We start from the raw sequence: 20910 nt of genomic DNA, 5'->3' as shown, positions 1-20910 counted from the left end.
CTCCTCTCTCCTTCCCAGTGGGGGGGCTCCTGTTACAGCCTGATCTCTCCGCTGCTTGATAGGTAATGAAACCACCGACAGAAGAAATTCATCTCTTCGTAATGCAATATCCATGGAGCAGTGTACGTCTGCAACCAGAGACTTGTCCCCAGGGCAAACGGGGACATTTAAATTCAGCTTTTGCCATGTTGACTGCAGGAGCCAAATTGGAGGGGCGCGTGTGTGTGTGTGTGTGAGAGAGAGAGAGAGAGAGAGAGAGAGAGAGAGAGAGAGAAGGGGGATGGGTTTACATGCTGCAGGGATCAATTACTGTGGTTCTGCATTATCTGATGTGCTGTGCTGCCATGTGGGTTATTGGATTGGGACACAGTTCAGAGAAACAGTGACATTATTAAGCTCCAGTGTGGGGAATGGGGCGGGGGGGAAACAAAAACAAAACAAAAACAAAGCTGGGGGCTTCCTGCTTCTTCCTTCCCATGATTCCCTGTTGTTTTTCTGCCTTTGCTGCACTTTGGGTTTTGGCCCATTATGAAGGCCCACAGCATCCTGCCTGCTAGCGCTAATCAGGCCAAGTGGGAACTGCTGCTTTAAAAGCTTGCTGAGTGGCCATTACTGGGATGAACAGGAGGGATGCACACCTGTAAGGATACAGGGTTATGTTCAGATGTTCACATCTTAGCAGCCCCCAGGTATTCCAGGCTACAAACACAAAGTATACTGATACACACAGCTGGATGTTCAAAATAGCTGTGTGTGTGTGCGTGTGTGTGTGTGTGTGCGCGCGCGTGGATGGGCAGGTGGGTGTGAACGAGAGAGAAAGAGATAGACCAGTGTGTGACAAGTTCATGTGTGTATGACCAGCACACACTGTACATACCCCTCTAGACTGCCTTTAGCCCCATTGTATCGCAGAGAGAGCCAATGAGGTGACTCAGATGCCCGGATCTGGTACTGAAGCGGGGCACTTAGATCCTGTGAGAGCCTAACAATCCACTCCTCTGTGCATCAGCTGCATCGCAAACACTCTCACCGCTGCACCTGCAATCAAATCACAAACTCACTCTTCCTCTCAGTGCACATCGCCCCGTCAATCACAGCCCGAACTTTAAGAAACCTACCCGGAAATCAAAAAGACGTATAAATGCACTGATTTCAAATGCAATTGATCTCCTTTTATATTTTCTTCATCAGGAGCCAAACATTTTACAAAAAAAAATCACTGACCACCACTCGGTTTTGTTCTCTCACGTCCACTTTGACCGTGTCACCCTGATTTTTATTTATTTATTTAGTTAAGTGGAGAGAGGAGATGGATCTCCGTGGTGTGATTGGGCGATGGCGCCCGTGCTCTCTGCTCCCGTGCGTGCGCTCTGTGGGGATGACGGACGCGCTCACGGGCCCCATCCTTCCTCACCTAAAGACTCACATCTGCGCCGCTTTGCACCAGCCGGCAGATGGGTACGCAAACTGGATTTATATTCCAATGGTTTTTTAATGGTTCCCTTCTGTTCATTTACAGTCATTATCTATCTGTCTGCTGGGTATTTATACGCGGCAACTATTTCTTTGTCACTTGCTCGGGTGCAGTAAAGCACCCCGCTCAAAGAGGGAGGGGGGAGACGGAGGCGACTTCAGCAGCCATTACGCAAACTCACATCAGGTTACAATTACTACCCAGATTTAATCAAATCTTTGACCCTCCACTGATCACAAATTGCTCAGCCTGTGAAAGTAAAAAAAAAAAAACAAATCTTTTGTGTTTATCAAAGGAGTGTGGGTTTCTGTTATAAGCACCTGCCATATAAGCAATTACTTTTTGATTTTGCCATTAACCTTTGGGTTAGGAATTTATCCAGATCTAATCTAGTCCTTCACAGCGGAGGTAAGAGGAGGTGGAGATGAACCTCAGGGCCCTTATCGGAGTGGATAATTACACCTTCCACACTCCACCATGCACCACATCACAAGGACACGCAGCTGTTCAGCCAAACACTCATCAAGAGAGTCTATCCCGACAATATTTGATTCCGCTTTCTTTCCCTGACAGCGCAGGCACTCATTAACTTAGTTATCAGAGTTTTTCAAGTGCAGTTGCCAAATCAGGGGGGAGGAACAGGTGGTTCAGGAAGGTTGGAGTAGCCCTGGTGGGGCGTGGGGAGGGGGGCAACTGTGCGCATGCCAGCATGGAGGAGTCGTGGTAGTGATTGGGGGTATGGCTTTCTGTTTATAGGGGCAGTTAGTAGTAGCAGCAGCAGCAGTAGGAGTAGTAGCAGGCATAGCAGTAGTAGCAGCAGCAACAGGAATAGTAGCAGCAGTAGTAGCAGTTGTAAGGGGCTTGCGGTAAAGGGCTCTGGATTGTTTATCCAGAGTAATTTGTGGGTACTGATGAAGGCACCACTAGTGTGATCACACACACACACGCACACGCACGCACACATATATTCAGTATATACACACCGAAACACATACACACACACACACACCCGTACACACACGCACACACGCACACACACAGTTCTGTTTCGATATGATTACGCTGATCGCGTCAGCGCGCGATCGACGCTTTGCGCACCGCCCCTCGATGCGCTGCCGAGGGAACGTTGCGGGAGCGTTGAGGCAGCGTTTGTGCCCATTTGTTGTTCCCTCTGACAGCTGTAATGCCGGAGCATGTAACACGGCTGTGGCAAATCTTTCTGAGTGGGCTGTCATGGTGCAGGGGCTTAGAGCAGGACGCTGAGATGAGTTATTTCCTAATGGGAAGTCCCGAGGACAAGAGTCACACGCGCAATCCAGCGGCACATATCACCTCAATAAATCACCTTTATGATTAACCTTGATCATTTAAACACAGGCTAATAAAGGATTATTAATATATTATTAATCCTGGGCTTAGACTGAAACACCGCCTTGTCAATATATCATGAGAACAGAAATGCCAAGTGTATTTTTTTATCATGTCGATTTAAATATATATAGGGATGGCAGACGTGCCGTGATTTAGGGGTAAACAGTAAACCCTGTACTTCTGTGTTTCAGGGTTTACCACAGAAATGACCACAATGGCCATAGATTGTCAGCCTCTACAATAATTAACTATGTCTAAATCAGTTGCTTTCTTTCTATTCCTGCTCGCCTGGTCAGTATCTACTGCTTGATACTCTATTTACTTTTTAGATTTTAGGGCAGTTTGGCATGGTTTGCATAAAATTAACTCCACACTAGAGAATCAGTACTAAACAGAAACACCATCACCCTTGTAATAATATTTACTCTGACATCATCATGACTGCAGGAGAAAAATGCTGGCGCCACCAGTTTAGGCTCCTCTTCTGTATGATGGGAATCTATACCCGAGAGATTCCACACTGCATTTTTTTGCCAGTTTTATTTGGCAGCCCAGGTCTCTTTTGTATAGTCTGTGTTTCCATTTTTGTGTGTAAATGTGTATATTACACACACATATTACAAGCACATAACGTAACATTATAGCAATTATAGCATTATAACACCAGCACCCTCTGATTTAATGTAAACACACAAATGTAAGATGGGACTTAATACAGCCACACACAATTAACATGTTCTTTCTTCCTCTTCCTTTCTTCTGAATTTCCCTGCTGATTGCATAACCATAACTGCTTCAGTATCGTAATAATTAAACCTCCCCATTGGTCAATATCTATTTCAACCAGTAAATACATTCTCTCATATATAATTAAACCATAATCTGCTGCAGCCAAATGGAATACACAGTAAAAGACATATAATAAAATCATTATTTTCTTTTGAGTTCATAGTGTAGCCAATTTTATAGGATAATTCAAATGGGTTCCTTCTCATGTTATCGGGTCATAGTTTGTTCTAAACTAGAAAGCGACGGTCTGACTGCTAGACTCTGCTCTATAATTTAAGACTGGATTCAGACAATGAGTGACAATGATTACAGCATCCCCAGGTCGCCTACTCTATTTCAGATACCCCTGCTTGATGCAGATATTCTTTATTTAAGATTAGGCTACATAGGGTGACGACCCAGACTCGAACCACTACAAAATAAATACTCCTGTTTCTTTGAGCTAATCGTTTTTTTGGTGTCTGACACCAAAATCATAAATGACCATAATATGAATAATGTGCATTGGTAGCATTGCCAGATTCAAATGAAAAGTGCTTAATCTGAATGAAAAGTCTAAAACGAGATGTCAAGCTGTAACTAGATTGCTCAACATGAGTAAATTATAATATAAATCAGACTAAGGGTTTTAAAAATTATTATTAGCCTGTGAGGCAATAATTTGTTTTGATCAGGATGCCAGAACTTTATTTGTAGCTTATTGCTTCCCATTCTGTTACGTGTCATAATAAAATTATGAACCAAAGAATTTATTGTGTTATTATTATGAGTTGGCAAATTATGGCAAAGATATTTATTTTTTTATGATAACGCAAGAGAATTAGTGTAAAGCACTGATTTTACTTACAGTACTGTGTTCCAAAGACGCAGCATTCCATGGGCTAGCATGACCACTGTAAATGGTGCAATGTGCGTGTGTATATGCTAAAGCGGGTGGGGGTATTGTTAGAGGATTGTTGAAGTCCATGTCTCTGTGCCTGTCCACTATTGGTTATATACATATCATATATGTAGGTGCACAGTAACTTGCCTTTTTATATTGAAAATGTTACTACACCAGTTAAAAATCTAACTAAATGTCTATGCTTGTATCTACAGATCGTGTGATGGAAGGTGAGAGAATAAGAGTGGCTTGGTGTTTCTTGCTGTAAGAGATTTAAGTGGAATTAAAGCTCAGTGTCCATGTCTTCAAAGCTTCTCTTTAGACTGTTCAAAGTAAGCCAATTAAATCAGAGGTTTCTGGGGCCCGTGGTTTGACATCCCCCGTGCGGTGATTTTTTATTTTTTTTAAGCGTGACACATGCTCTGTCAGCGCAGTTTTTATTTTTCTTGTCTAATGACTGCAGTTTAAATTTCAAAATTTAATAAAATAGCATTTATTCAAAGGAATCTGTTACTATGACAAATAATTTATATCATTTATTGACATTAATGGGTCACACTGTTCATGCAGCTGATAAATCCATCACTATGAATTAATTATGGCATCTTCTGAAAGACAAAGAGACGGCGAGCAGTTGTCAAATTAATAAGAAATACTGACAATTGACATTATTCAATGGAAATTATTCTGGAAAAATTGCCTGTGCAGTTCTTGGCACAATGTTCTTGTTTGTTTTGAATTACCGTTACATTCTAAAATGGACAGAATGTGGTGCAGAATAGTGACACTGAAAGCATTTTAAAGTGACAGCTGGAAAGAACTTAACATTAGCAGAGCACACTGGAAATATTCAGCCTCTTCAAGGGATTTAACAAACCATGCATCGCTAAGCAGCGCGAATAAGTGCGCGTTTAACATTTTCATAACATTCTCACACTAATGCATAATTCAGGCTCGCGCGCGCAGCTCCCGCTCGCGGACACAGCCGAGATGCCTCACGTTTCTGTCAGCTGTTAATACCTGCAGACGTGGGGCAGAAACAGGAAGGTTCTCTCTGTAGCTCCCCCTGCAGGTAGCGCACTAACACAGCGGGTCTGTCTCCACAGTCAGTAACCGCACGCACTGCACAGATAACTGCACGATTCCGTCCACAGTTTCCGTACACATCTGCTGACGCTTCCAGAAAGCGACATCCAGTCCAAAGCTCACCCCAAAGGCATAGCAGAGACACAGAGACCCTCTGTCACCCCGCCCTGTGACCTTCCCACACCGGGACCCATCGCACCCCTCCCCCCCCAACCCCACTGTGACCTTTAGAAAGGACAGCCTCCACCTCCCAGAGGGACATGAGTTCTGACGTGAGAGTCGGGTCGGGCCGGGGGCCGGGAGAGAGTGCCAGGGAGTGTGCCACCATGCGGTACCGCTCCTGGGGGTTTGGACCAGATAACCTGTCACATCTGCTACTCTTTCAAGTCTGTTCATGCTATTTTAGCTGCCCAAACTGCACCCTTTTCATCCCAGTTCCAGTCCTCAAGAAATAAGCGATTGGTGCTCATTAAATAAAAATGACTGATGTCACTACACCTTCCCGAAAAGTCTCCAGAAACATAAGTTAATTGGGTCTCTGTAAGAAAGCAGACAATTAGGAATATGCAACGTATGAATAACCTTTGACATCATGTTCTTTGATGACTCCAGACTCTGTTCTAGTTATGTACAGTATTTGCACCATGTGGACAAATTCCAGTGAGCTGTGCCATTTGATTTGGGAAAAGAGGGTCTTATTGCTCTTATCTTTGTGTCTTACATTCCTACGTATCAAGTGAATGTAGCCCTTCACCCAAAATGGCAGATGAAACCAAATTGCATAGAAAGCAGCTGTATGATGCCTTATGGTAATGGCTAATGTGTATGGTGTTTGAGAAGGAATGTGGTTTCAGGGGGTCAGAGTGCGTCTCATCTTGTTAAAACTGTGGGCTTTAATTTAACAAAGACCTCACTGATGTGGAATCGTTACGGCACCAATGCCAAGGCTGTATGGCCTTGTGTGCATCAAGTGTGCACTTCCTGCACATCAAGTGTGCTGCACCTGTGCATCAAGTGTGCACTACCTGTGCATCAAGTGTGCTGCATCTGCACCATTAAGTGTGCACTGCCTCTGCAGAGCAGTGACTGTCCAGCTCAGCTGGTGGACTCCAGAATGAGAAGAAGCAGCTGCTGACAGCAGGCATTTTAGAGGCGAGCGTCTGCACTCTGCTGACTTGACGGAGGACACTGCAGCAGCGAGCTAGGCTTAAGAGCGGGACTGGCTGTTCCAAACTGACAGAAAATAAATAATATGGGTCAGAGAGGGAAAGGAAGAGGGGGCTCAGACTGCTTTCATAAAGGAAGCATGCTGGCCCAGTCTCTCGCAATCTCGCAAATGCACGCCTGGCATCAGCTCGCGACGCAGAGTGGCTGCAATGTGTGAGCTGGCTGACAGAGATACTGTGGCTGGCTAAATATGATCCAAGTACATCAAATGTAAATGCTGATCAAATGCATTCGTAAAAGGGATGAAATATCATCCTAAGAAACTAAACCTAAGTGCGTATGTGTGTGCGTGTGCGTGTGCGCGTGTGTGTGCGTACGTACAAACTCCTCAAAGCGCTTATTCTTGTATTGGCAGGTGAGCCCGCGGTGACGAAGGAGAATAACTGTCTGAACGCGGCGAAGGCGTGCAACCTGAACGACACGTGTAAGAAGTACCGCTCGGCCTACATCAGCCCCTGCACCAGCCGCGTCTCCACCGCCGAGGTCTGCAACAAGCGCAAGTGCCACAAGGCCCTGCGGCAGTTCTTCGACAAGGTCCCGCCCAAGCACAGCTACGGCATGCTCTACTGCTCCTGCCCGCCCACCGACCAATCGGCTTGCACCGAGCGCCGCCGCCAGACCATCGTCCCCGTCTGCTCCTACGAGGACAAGGAGAAGCCCAACTGCCTGTCTCTTCAGGCCTCCTGCAAGACCAACTACATCTGCAGGTGAGTGCAAAAAGGCCAGCTACGGTTGAGTCTTTCCTGTAGGTCTGCTATGAGGCAAACTGTATGTGCAGGTGAGACCGTTCCTTTGATCCATCACGAATGGCCCTATGAAGAGGCATGTTTCTGGGCTATCCCTGCAACTGAGGAATGAGTGCAGTCTTAGGTTTTGTTTCAGTAGTTCCATCATTGGAGGAGAGCACTGTCTCCACTTCAGACAAGAATACTGATAGAAAGATGAAGATCATGACAACATAGATATGATTATCTCATGTTGTTTGGATGTTTAATACTATTGTGAATGATGGATCACAAGCTGCACAACAAATATATTTATTTTTTGAATGCCCTCAGTGACATCTCAGAAATTTCTGAGGACATGGATTTATTTTTCTTGTCTTTTTTTTTCCTCAAGCTTTTTGTTTGTTTACAAACCTCTGGCTTGTCACTCCATAATTCATTCATGCCAAGGAGTCAGAGAGACGAGATAACTGCCCATTAGCCAGCCCCCGAGTTTGCAAAGATATGGGCTTTGTCTGGAAGACCTCTGTTTGTGGTCTCTCGTTTAAGTGGTGTAGGTTTTAATCTCCTGTGTGGTGTAGGTTGTAATCGGCAGTGTGGTGTATGTATTAATATGGTGTGGTGTAGGTTTAATCTGCAGTGCAGTGCAGGTTTTAATGCAGTGTGGTGTAGGTTTAATCTGCAGTACAGTGCAGATTTTAATGCAGTGTGGTGTAGGTTTAATCTGGTTTAAATGCAGTGTGGTATAGGTTTAATCTGGTTTTAATGCAGTGTGGTGTAGGTTAATCTGATTTTAATGCAGTGTGGTGTAGGTTAATCTGATTTTAATGCAGTGTGGTGTAGGTTTAATCTGGTTTTAATGACGTGTGGTGAAGGTTTAATCTACAACATGGTGCAGGTTGTAATCTGCGATGTGGTGTAGGTTTTAATCGGCAGTGGGACAGTGCAAGGGAGTTTCCAGGCGATCGAAGGTGTTAGGCAGACAGTGAGGGCAACATGAGCTAACTCAGTCTGACAGGACGTTCAGCGTTCGGAAGTGTTAACAAACCTTTCCCAATCACATTAGACCAAGGCTTGTAAAATAAACATGCTGTAATTGCCTGGAAGAATATCACAGGAGACTGAATTTCTCCACTCAGATGCCAGAGTATCATCATCAATTGGGAGGCAAATAAAGGATTAAAGCGGAAACACATAGCAGATAAATCATCATTCCAAACTCCCCTGGCATTTCCAGGGAGAAAACATGAAACCAAGGCTAATGCATTTTATGAACCTGTGTGTGTGCATACTCCAACCTCAGACTGTATAAATGTCACCTTGGGTAATGATTAGCAGACTTTATGACATTATGGTATATAAACGTATATTCTGTTAGATTGCATATGGTTGATGGAGGTGAATGGGGCTTGATTTGAGAGTGGGTGATAATGACTCGGCTGAATCGCAGACAGCTGCAGCCACTTCCAGAGCAGTGCACTGTGGGATTCCAAGGAAGAATTAGTGCAAATAAATGAGGTCTGTTTGGACCTGGGCCCCAGGGTTCTTTCCACACAATATCATGAAAATTCAACAGCGGCAGGGTAATCTTTTTGGCGGCAGATGAAACTTGGGTTTCCAGGGGTTTGCTGAGGTTTACGCGGACATTTTTACACTCTTGTTTGTCGTTCTTGTTAATGGCGTTTATTTTGTTTTAGTTTCCCCGCGTGAGGGTTTAAAGGCGGCAGTCCCTGTCGCGCTGTCGCAGTCCCTGTCCTGCGGTTACAGCCACAGTCCCAGCGCAGAGCCGTTTACTGGGGCTCAGAGATGGATGTTTTAAACAAAACCCAACGCCAGTTTCACACCACGAGCGTACGGAGCACTGTACTCACCGCAGGGCTAATGCATGCTAGTTGTAGCCGTCTGTGGGTTGGTTCATTTTGGGGGGGTCAGCGGTCAGCGGTCAGGGGTCAGGCCATAGGTGTTCACTGCTGTCTTGTTGCGGTGTGTTCTTTTCAGGTCGCGACTCGCTGACTTTTTCGCCAACTGCCAGCCGGAGCCTCGCTCCCTGTCCGGCTGCCTGAAGGAGAACTACGCCGACTGCCTGCTTGCCTACTCCGGCCTCATTGGTGAGTCTCACCCCAATAATCCTCCACCCTTCCTGAAGGAACCAATGAAAACTGGCCCCTTCCTCTCATACTGTTCCTGAGCCAATCGTGCAGACTCATATATGCACGTGATAAGAGCTCTGACTGTGATGTAGGCTCAGGGGGCTGGGCAGGACTCCATTTAGGAACTGCCCTAGCAAGGGCTCTGTCACCAGAGGTGTGGTGACAGGGCACCAGGATGGCTAACTGGATGGCCCAGGTACAGGAACAGGAGGTTGGAAAGGAGGGAGAAGAGTGGTTAGAACCTTTACCGTACAGTAGCATCTCTAACCCAGCAACACCACTCCCAGGCACAAGTTTGTTTTCACAGCTCTTCTCTCATACCGAGCCCAGCCATGTTTTAGATGCTTTATTAGAGGGATATACGATGGTATGGCTGTAGGCCTATCTCCCTGATATTCCTGTATGTCAGCTGAACTAAAAGCTCAATCTCACTGCTATCCCTTGTGCTGGTCCTAAAGTAATCTCACTTATATCACTTATACTATTTCACAAGTAATATCTGAATCTCAGTAATACAACTCATACTGTTTCAAAAGTAAAATTTGAATCCCAGTGACAGACCTGCCAACCTGCACGCATTTTGTGTACCAACCACGCAAATGGTGACCACCTTGGTCAAAATACGCAGCTACGAAATGGCAGCTGAAACTACGCAAAAAGAAAATATATTATTGTAATTTAATTACGGAAAACAATCAAATAATACAAAACAATACCGTACATTTATTCGGTATTTAAACTACATCCCTCGGATTGAACCAGATGCTACGACCTTGTGCTTGTGGTTCTGTAACCCCTCCCCGACCCACTCAACATCCACTGATACGCAGCGGTACTTTATTATCCACCGAGGCGTAACGCTGCATTGCTGAGGTAAAATGGGAAGTGGGGAGTAATAATCAAGCACAAAAATGTGACCGTAATGTTAACATATAAAACGTTAAAACATGTTCGGTAACTTTACGAGATGATGCATTTCAAGGGGTATATCCTAATGAGATAAATTTGTGTATATAGTTAGCCGTAGTAGTAGCTCGCATACGATTTAGCCTCGTTAGGAGGCAAATAACTGATGGAGTAATTTAGTTGCAGCACCTCAAACGCTACGGAGACTCCCTGTTCAAACTTTGAATCGCGCAAGCTCTGTTGGAGCAAAGTGACCATTGCAAAGCTGACTATAGACTGCTAACGTAGCACATAATTCCTATTATTGCAGCCAGTCACCCGACCAGTCTTGCAGTTAGAATATAATCATGACGTCAGATGACGAGGATACTAACAAGGAGAGAGAGAGAGCAGCAGGCCTACTAAAAAGAAGCGAGTCCATGCCCCCCAGAAGTTCCTCGCAAAATATCAGGAGCAATGGCCGTGCCTCCGCCCCTCAAAACGTCCGTTTTGCACATTGTGCAATTATGATTTTCACATTAGCCACCAAGGAGCTTCAGGTAATAATTTAGCTAAACCTCTAGTTACAAAGGCCTACATTCCTAGATAATTTTTCAATTGAATACTTTTTTTTTTCATTAGGCCTATATGATGTGTGCCTATATAAGCTGATTCAATTATTTAATTATTAAATAAAAATGGAAATCATGAACAGAAACTTGGTTTTATTCATAATTGACAGTGTTTTACATCGCAACACGTTTTTTTTTTTACTTTTCTGTAAATACTTGAAAATGAAAAAGTTACAATATACAAAATTAATTATTTCAATTTTTATTAAATAATTGAATGCAATTCACTTAACTGATGGTTATCAGTTTGTATAAGCACACATATCATATAATTAAATATTAATCATGAAAAAATTGTTTTAAGCAGGCGTAATCAAACTTTTGACTTGCAAGTGTATCATAATATAGCCCAGTGCAGTGCAAGTGATATTTTAGAATCAGGTCAAATTATACAATTTTGCCTGATCACTTCAACAGTCAAAACTAGAATTATGAAGAAAGGCTTGTGTGTGCGTGTGCGCGTGCAAAGCGAAGTGGTGCGAAAGCATGTGAACTAAGCGTTACACTGACTATTGTGGTACTCAAAATATTTTCCTAAGGTTGGCAGGTCTGCAGTGATATAACTCATACTGTTTCACTGAGTAAGTAATGTGTCTCACTGATGTTGTTCACTTCTGAATTACGCCAGTATCAGTCATACTGGTATGCACCAATATCAACTGTACTGTTCCTAAAATAATTAGTGAAACTCACCCATACCAGTATTGCTGTTTTTTGTCTCCCAAACTGCCACGTATATGGGAATCAGTGGCTGGAGAGTGTATGCTGAAATACAGATTCAGATGCGTTACATTTCCAGAAATGTGGAACATGAGTCACATTCTGTGGGCACACAGCATATAAAAGAGAGCAGGGCATTTTGGGAAGAGTGGAGGGGGGGGTTTCTGTTCTCTTACCTTCTCAGTGCTCTCCCCCTTTATGGATGGGTCTCCTGGTCCTCCAGTTCCTGCTGCATTCCAGAGAGAGCTGGCCTCAGAATCCCTTCGCTTTTCAACTGTTTACTTTCCTCAGCCACAGAACAGCTCCCTCTGGAAACATTGCCAGCATTTTCCTTTACTTTCCAAAGAGGTTCTCATATCAAAACCTGACGGAACTCTTTTCATTGGTACGCTGACCCCCTGCAGGTGAGACGGGTGTTGTCAGTAAAGCTTTACAGGCAGAGACCACTCGTTAAGAGAGAAACTATGGGCACCGAGAGAAGTCTTGTCTACAGGGAGGGAAACCTGTTCACAGATTGAAGGAACAGGTGCATAATGGGAGGCCAGGTGAACAGACAGTTAGGCCATATGTACAGAGAGAGAAATCTGATGTAAAGCAAGGAAAGCAGCCAGAGAGAAACCATGTGTACAGGCAGAAATACCAGGCGTACAGAAGAAGAGATTCCAGATATATATTGGTGAGAAAACAGGCGTGCAGAAAGACAAGGACAGCTAATGTTACCTAACTTTCCGAAATATATCCAGACTTTTTTTTTTTCGCTGTTCGCCACAAATGTTCACTCAAGTTCACAGTCTGAAAGTCAACTTCAATGGAGAACTGAATACACCCATCGAACTGAAAGTATTAACTTGTACTTGTACAAGGGGACATACTTGTTAGACATGCTTTTGTAAAGAGAGATCAGATGTTCAGACGAATAGAGCAGGTTTAAAGGTCCCGTCTCCTCTCTGGCCCACAGGAACAGTGATGACCCCAAACTACCTGCGTTTCCCCCACATCAGCGTGTCGCCCTACTGCGACTGCAGCAACAGTGGAAACAGCAAGGAGGAGTGCGATACTTTCACCAAGTTCTTCACTGACAACACCTGCCTACGTAAGTACTGTAACCCGCCCACGTGCGTGCACACACACACACACGCACACGCACTCACACTCACACACACCCCCCTCCCCCCCACACACACACACACACACGCACACGCACTCACACTCACACTCACACACACGCACACACACCCCCCTCCCCCCCACACACACAAACACACACGTGCACCAACACACGTGTCCACACACACCCACTAACACTGCCCACAACAAACTACCAACTATGGCACCCCCGCACACAGAGTACACGCACCCAATATATGACCAACACCCCCTGACATCACTCTGCTCATTTAGACCGTGAATCACAGAACACAGATAAGACTAAAAAAGGGTTTTGAAGCCACAGACTCAGTTTCCCTGCCCTCTTCTCAATGATAACGAGGGGAAAATAAATTCTTTGTCTTTCAGGTCAGATTCTTTCTTAGACTTTTTAAAATTAAACCTTGAGTGATTATTAACAGCTTTTTAATAATTCAGCACAGTCCATCTTCACAAAAGAAGCAGGAGACAATGTACTTTCCTTTTTCTTTCTTTCTATTCAAAACCGAGTCTGAGGGAAGGCGTGTGTTGGGAAACAGTGGGATTGTTAACTTTGGAAAGCGATTTACGTGCCAATGAGGGGAGCCGGTGTCACCTTGAAGAGCGGTGGAGGCAGCTTGGATCGCTGTGGGATCTTCACTATGCTGCAGCTGCATTCTGGTAAAGAAAGGAAGATGGGAAGAGAGGAGAGGAGAGGATAAACTGCGAGCGCTGAGTAAAGACAGATGGGTGATGCGCGCACTTTGGACTTCAGGCTCTGGGCACAAATGAGGGAGGCCGCACCCCGCCAGGTTAAATGTGGTTAAACTGATGCTGTCTCTCCTGGGGGGGGGGGGGCAGTGGGGGAGGGGGTGTCATGGCGGAGAAATCGGGCGAGGAGATGGGCAGCTCTGTGCCCTGGATTCCTCAGCCCGTCTGCTCTCGTTAGGACCCCTCCGCACGCTAACGAGCGCCGACATATCAGAGGCCTCGTTCCCTGACCTGTCAGCGCTCGTGCGTCTCAGGAAAAAAAAAAAAAAAAGACCCTTGCTCCCATAGCCCCCTGCCAATCAGAACCAGAACAAGCCCAACCCAAGCCTAAAGCTTCACGATCCTTTTCCAGATATTCATAATTCACTGAAGAGGGCAAGTACCTAGCGCGACATGCTCTTTGTGATCAGAGAGCTCAAAACCACCACAACCGCTAGTAAATACATTTTTTTTAAAACACAAAAGTAATAACAACAGTGATTTGACAGTGGCTTCCAGGTAAGAGTATCAGTTCCTTGGAAGAGCCTATTGTAGAACTTGCAATACACAGGAAATACAGAGAATACCCAGGGTTCTTAGCATTAACACTCCTAAAAATTGGTAGCTACTCATATTGAATGAAAGGCATTCCGGCTCCCTGTTAATCCTTGAATTCAGAGCAAGCCCCAGTGCATTCTGGGTATTGTGCCTGGGGAGAGGAAGAGATACCTTCTCCATGTATACTGAGCTTCCTGCTTTTGGGGGTACAGAACTGGGAAATCTGGCTTAGCTCAAATTTACACATATTGTGTTGAGTACAACTGAAAATGGTCAATATTTTATATACTATTCTTACAACCTTTAATCAACCTTCTCAGATACGAACAAGAATATCAAACGTTCACATTGCATTTATCTGTATGGAAAAAATGATGATGATTAGGATGAAGAAGCAACTGGTGTTGGTGGCGGCAGCGGTTCAAGCACAGCAGGCTGGTGCCCTGGGGCAACCCTGTTCTTCAGATTCAGTGGTAGAATTGAGGGTAGCTACCTGGATGACAGGACAGCTCAGTCGCCTTTAGTCTGCTCATAAACATGCACCAACAGTTCAATTATCATGAGAAATGATATTATCATCCCCGTTTATATTTATGAGGCTCTGCCATCCTGGCTAACTGAAACCCTCCCATCCCTGGGGGACCCCAGAGCCAACTGTGCATCATCCTGCGAGGCTGCTGACTGCAGTCAGCACTGGCACAGTCCTGATTCAATACCAGACCATAGAGCCCACCATTCACTAGAACAGAGCCATAACAGATACCAGACCATAGAGCCCACCATTCACTAGAACAGAGCCATAACAGATACCAGACCATGGAGCCCACCATTCACTAGAACAGAGCCATAACAGATACCAGACCATAAAGCCCACCATTCACTAGAACAGTGTAATAGCAGATACCAAACCATGGAGCACACCATTCACAAAAACAGGGCCTTAACAGATACCAGACCATGGAGCCGCACCATTCACTAGAACAGAGCCTTACAGTACCAGACCTGAGCCCACCATCACTGAAACAGTGTAATAACAGATACCAACCAGAGCCCACATTCAAAACATGGTTCATTTAAAGAATCCAAGGACCATGGAGCCGCACCATTCACTAGCACTGCATCTTAACAGATACCAGACCATGGAGCACACCATTCACAAAAACAGGGCCTTAACAGATACCAGACCATGGAGCCGCACCATTCACTAGAACAGAGCCTTACAGTACCAGTCCGTGGGGCCCATCCATGCACTGAAACAGTGCCTTGACAGGGTGAGCCACCCAGCAACCCCAAGGATACTTTTTTATTTATGTGTTTATCTTTATTTAAAAGACATTTTTTTTTTTTTCAAAGGAGACCTGGCCAAAAATGAATCAGCATGAGATCATAGTCAGACTGGATCCAGGGTCACACACAGTCCATGCTCAATCACAATTTCTAGCTGCCAGTAAAGCACCCCTCTATTACCTGCACATTACTGGGCACAGATTTAAAGATGGCCAGACTTACATTTCTATGGAAACATGTCATAATTTAAAATGAAATGTCATTATATGGCATTTTTATAGCACAAAGGGAAGTATGAAACTTTGGGTTAACAGGTACAAAGTATTTTTCCCATTCTTTCAATTATTAAGGACCTCCACTGGGGTGACTGTCGATGTAATTACTGCTATTGAGGAAGAAGAAAGAATGTCGAGCCCCATGTCAAGAGGAACATGCAGCTGTGACAGAATGGAGAACAGCCTTCTATTAGGGCTTTGGGCTGGCCCGACCGACTGCATTACTGTGGCAGGGGGCCACACCCTCATTGTTACCTGTGCGTTCACCTGGAGCTTGGCTAATGGCCCACTTATCCCACCTGCATGTCCTCGCTCAGGAGCCCTGGGGTGCCACAGGAAAGCACCGCTGCTCAATGTTCGTTTCCATGAGAATATCAAAATGAGCTTCCTGCAGTCAACTTCCATCTCTAGGTGTTCCAACTAACATTTCTATTTCAGTTTGTATATTTAAAGTTGATATTTGAACTTTTAACAAACTATGAACAGTATTAATGGATGTTCTGATGGTCTGTATGTCAGTCATGTCTATGTGTGTGTGTGCATGCGTGTAATGAACCCCTGACCACAGCTCTCAATGTGGATGTTAATTATGCAGCCAACCCATTGACTGTTGCCACCTGATTTACATTAGTTTACCTACATTTGTGGATTTAATGGAAGGTGTTGGTATGCTACAGCTAAAACATCAACATGTTGGCTGCAGTGAACACTGGAACGCATATTTTATACGTACTAAATTAGTCTTTGCTGATCATCAAGGTCAAAGCAGTCATATTTTCCCACAAATAAACAGCGAGCAAGAGCAGAGACATTTGCTCTCAGATGCGTTGCATTAAATTACATTGTGTCTGTGAAGCAGACAGGCATTACACGCCTGTGAAAGCCCATGAGCCTTGCACTCGCGAGTGGCACGCTCACATTGATCAGGTGCTATTTATGAGCAAACGGCAGAGCAAGCAGCCTGTTACTAAGGCAATGAATAAAGCTGAAATATGGGCATGTTACGTGCGCATACGTGCACATACGTGACATGTTAGAATAGACACAGCCGGGTCAGCTGTCCCTCTGCAGCATGCCTAGTGCTCCGCTGTCTCCGTGTTCACATCTGCATTTCTGGAGGAGGGGCAGATGTAGACGAGTCCTGCCCCTCTCCCTCATCCTGCCCTCCCGCACCCCTTAAAGAGTGTTAGTGAAGGTACGGTCTCTGTCAGTCTATGTGGGAGGGAAAATATAGGGTTTTACACAGTGGGTAACTGCCTACTAGTTACTCTAGTCAAAGTTACAATGAAATCATTTGACTGTCACAAAAAGACAATTGACATCCCAGACATTTTTCTTTCTTTTGATACCAGCAGAAAATGAATCTTGATATAGGATAAACTCATCCATGGATTATTCCTGTGCTTGGAGAGTGGGACGTATGTTTTTTTTAAAAATTTTCATATGAGCTCTAAATCTTTCTTGGGCAAATTCAGCTGACTGGTAAAAAAAAAATTTATCCATGCAAATTTCACTCTTTCATCTGCGCTTTCTGTATTTTAAACGGGTTCAATGACCCAGGGAGAAAAGGGGTAATTATTCTCTGAGTGGAGCACACTGAAGGGGCCATCTATCTTTGGATCCCCTGATCCACTGCAGGTACTCTGTGCACCCATTACGAGACCCTGTAAACAGCCACACCATCAACTCAGCTTTACGGTTATTGCCTGCTAAGCTATTCATATCCCACAGCCAAAATAAAATTATGTTTTATTTTCAAGCAATTAGATAATTTTCCCAGTTGTCTTCTGACAGCATGATGAAAGTTTTTTTTATTTTTTTTATTTAATTATTATTTTTTTGGCTGAAATTACCCATTAGCGGAAAATGGAAATTATGTTTTTCATTTTGAAAATTTTCTTTATTTTAATTTCTAAACGGTACTGCATTTCTCTCTTTCCCTCTCTCTCTTCTTACATTCACTCAGTCCCGGGCTCTCCCCGTCTCCACGCTCTGCGTGAATAAGGTGTTCCTCTCTTCTCTGTGCCGCAGGTAATGCCATCCAGGCTTTCGGCAACGGCACGGATGTGGGAGTCTGGCAGCCGGCACCCCCTGTCCTGACCAGCGCCTTCACCTCCGCCCCGCCCCACAAAGGCAGGGACAGGTCTCCCAACACACTGGATGCCCAGAACAACCCCCTCAACGCAGCCGACGGCTCGGTCTACCACTTCTGTGGGAGTCTACAGGTGAGAACCACGTCCACTATGGCCACTACCTCACACACTACCACGCTCATTCTCTCCCTACCCCACCTACTACCTCATCCAATATTATCACTACCACACCCAGGATGTTGTTACTCCACCAACCATCTCATTATCATGGCCATTACGCAGACCGCAGGCCTGCTGCTGCTATTGGGTCCAAAAATAGAGAGCCAGACACTGCTGAGTGACAGCTGGTAAACAGAAAGTGTGTGTGTGTGTGGGGGTTTATGTCTAAATGTGTACATGCGTGTGTACTGTATATGCGTGTGTATGTGCGTGTATACATGTGTACGTGTGTGAACAGGAGTGTATTTGCATATGTGAGTGTGTGTGTGTTTGTCAGAGCAGCTGGGAAAGGAGTATGCAGGAGGTCAGATCAAGGACAAACCTGACCTCTTTTAGAATACACTTCTGTCCCACAGGTCTACAGCTGAGTATACACACTCCTACAGTCAAAAGAACATCAGTCAAGGTCTACATCATAATACCAGAATAACATATTCACCCATTCATTAAAACAACTGAATGTCAGATAACCATGTACAGCTGCTCATACAGAACATTATAACATGCTTGCTTGTACAAACAGCAGGTTTAAACAGAAGGTTGGAATCTTGCACACTGAAATCTTGCTAACAGACAACCAAACCTCAGATTCACACGTCACTTGCATACATAACAGTCTGTTGTCTCATGTTTGCTAAAATGTCTGATTCACACATCTAGTTGTTCATACAAACAAGAAAATATCAGAATCACAGACACATAGCATAAATAACAGAACAGAAAAACATGGATACCTTCTTTTCTGGGCCTAGAGTGAGTCCCTTATGCAATATTTCCTATCTTAATGTCTGATATCAAGAAGTACTCTTGTTGCCCTTCTCTGGGTGTTTTTGAGAGCTTCTTCAATACTATGTGACTGGATATAGTTTTGTAAATGTGGTTTGACGCAGCGGAGAAGTGAGTAACCTTCAGACCTGTACACAGAGCTGAGTGCCAACATCAGGGCCCAGAGCAGCAGTCATTATCATGCCCGTTGTCAGGGAAACCTGCTCCCAGGAAGCCACTAGTCAATAACCACCCGGTGAGCTTCGGTTTGTATTGTATTTAAATGCAAATATGATAGACTGCGCAGATTGATTTTCATTAGAAACACTGGACAGCTCGGCGGGTCCGCAGTGTATACTGTGTGTTAAACAGGGAGCTGCGAGGTTGTGCCAGTCTGTTTGAAAAAACCGCTGACAGAAAATTTGAGGTGTTAGTAGTTCAGTTTAACTTCATTAACTTCATCCTTCATTCCACAGTAAAAGTATGCATACCTTTATGGCCACCATCAGTGTATTATGTGCATCCACACATACTCAGTCCATGGTTTTAATTTATTGCTTAATTCCGATTAGCAAATGGCCTGTGCCTGCATTATTTACCATCTTTATCTGTTCTCTGGAACGACTGATTTGTGAAAAATTATTCCAAGTTCTATTTTAATGGATATTTAACTCCAAGTCAAAGCCTACATTATACAAAAACACTGCATGTAGAACTTTTGATGAATTACTCAACATCTTCGGCGATATATATTTTTTATATGCTCGGCATGTAAAGGTTTCTGTCACATGCACACACCTCCGTTGATGTCCATGGAAACACACACTGGCACGCACACGTATGATCGGCCTGCAGTTCAAGCGATGTGCATCAGATCTGTTAGCACTCTAAGTTGCTGGACAGAATGAAGTTAATGACCATGTGCTTCGCTATTAGCCCTCATGGTAATGCCAGGAGAATGCGGCTGGCATTCTGGGCCTTTCCCTAATGAGACGGCCCATGGACATGGCCGCTTGATGAGCTGTCCTGTCGTCTTTCATCATTCCCTTCTGTTTGCAACACACTACTCCTGGAAAACTGATGACAAAGACACACCAATACTGGAAATGAGAAGAAAGGACCGATCCTCTGATATCGATTCTGCTAATTATATCTAATCATAGGCCTACCTTGAACTGGAAAAAATAACTTTTTCTCATAATTATTTCTGGAAGGGACTTTGGCATCAGTCCTGTTCATTATATAAGTGATTTGCTTTTCAGACCACAACAATGGAAGAAAAGTATTTGCTCTCAATGTCAGTAGCAACTTTTTTGAGAGAGAATGCTTCAGCTTTTTATACTCTGTAGTGCACTTGCCATGTCACTCCACTGTGAAGTGCACTAGCTGAAGTCACTCTACTGTGAAGAGCACCAGCTCAAGTCACTCTACTGTGAAGAGCACTAGCACAAGTCACTCTACTGTGAAGAGCACTAGCTCAAGTCACTCTACTGTGAAGAGCACTAGCACAAGTCACTCTACTGTGAAGAGCACTAGCTCAAATCACTCTACTGTGAAGTGCACTAGCTCAAGCAACTGTACTATGAAGAGCACTAGCTCAAGTCACTCTACTGTGAAGAGCACTAGCTCAAGTCACTCTACTGTGAAGAGCACTAGCTCAAGTCACTCTACTATGAAGTGTTGTGACTTAGCGCGGACACCGTTTATACAGTAACAGAGACACATCTGTACAGCAGCAGGTTTACATAATTACACAGGTAATTAGTCCTTGAGAACAATGACGGTTCTGTCACTGAGCCTCATTCAGCTCACTCCCTCATGTGCACACAAACACACACACACCCACACACTCACAGTCACACATATTTTTGCGTACTCATGTACACACACTTGCAG

At 44.5% G+C, this 20910-nt stretch overlaps 1 protein-coding gene and 1 long non-coding RNA gene across 3 annotated transcripts in view; one reads left to right on the top strand and one right to left on the bottom strand.

Moving 5' to 3' along the window:
- Nucleotides 1–20910, top strand: part of LOC135245006 (GDNF family receptor alpha-1-like) — a 67250-nt gene that overhangs the window by 42399 nt on the left and 3941 nt on the right. Inside the window, exons 4-7 of the mRNA XM_064317749.1 lie at nt 7186–7537; nt 9554–9663; nt 12901–13035; nt 17969–18162. Coding sequence (XP_064173819.1) covers nt 7186–7537; nt 9554–9663; nt 12901–13035; nt 17969–18162 — 791 coding nt within the window. The remainder of the gene's footprint in view (nt 1–7185; nt 7538–9553; nt 9664–12900; nt 13036–17968; nt 18163–20910) is intronic.
- Nucleotides 501–19103, bottom strand: LOC135245008 (uncharacterized). Of its 2 annotated transcripts, XR_010327118.1 has the most exons (7): nt 18984–19103; nt 13684–13745; nt 12119–12340; nt 11922–11987; nt 9427–9888; nt 878–1038; nt 501–638 (listed from the first exon to the last, which is right to left on the bottom strand). It is a non-coding gene; the product is annotated as an uncharacterized LOC135245008 (long non-coding RNA). The 2 variants fall into 2 exon arrangements; XR_010327119.1 differs by lacking the exons at nt 13684–13745; nt 18984–19103 and adding an exon at nt 12815–12904.

The sequence above is a fragment of the Anguilla rostrata genome, chromosome 18 (assembly GCF_018555375.3).
Source record: "Anguilla rostrata isolate EN2019 chromosome 18, ASM1855537v3, whole genome shotgun sequence".
NCBI classification, from domain to species: domain Eukaryota; kingdom Metazoa; phylum Chordata; class Actinopteri; order Anguilliformes; family Anguillidae; genus Anguilla; species Anguilla rostrata.
The sequence above is the reverse complement of the archived record's forward strand: the minus strand, read 5'-3'. Positions and strand labels throughout refer to the sequence as shown.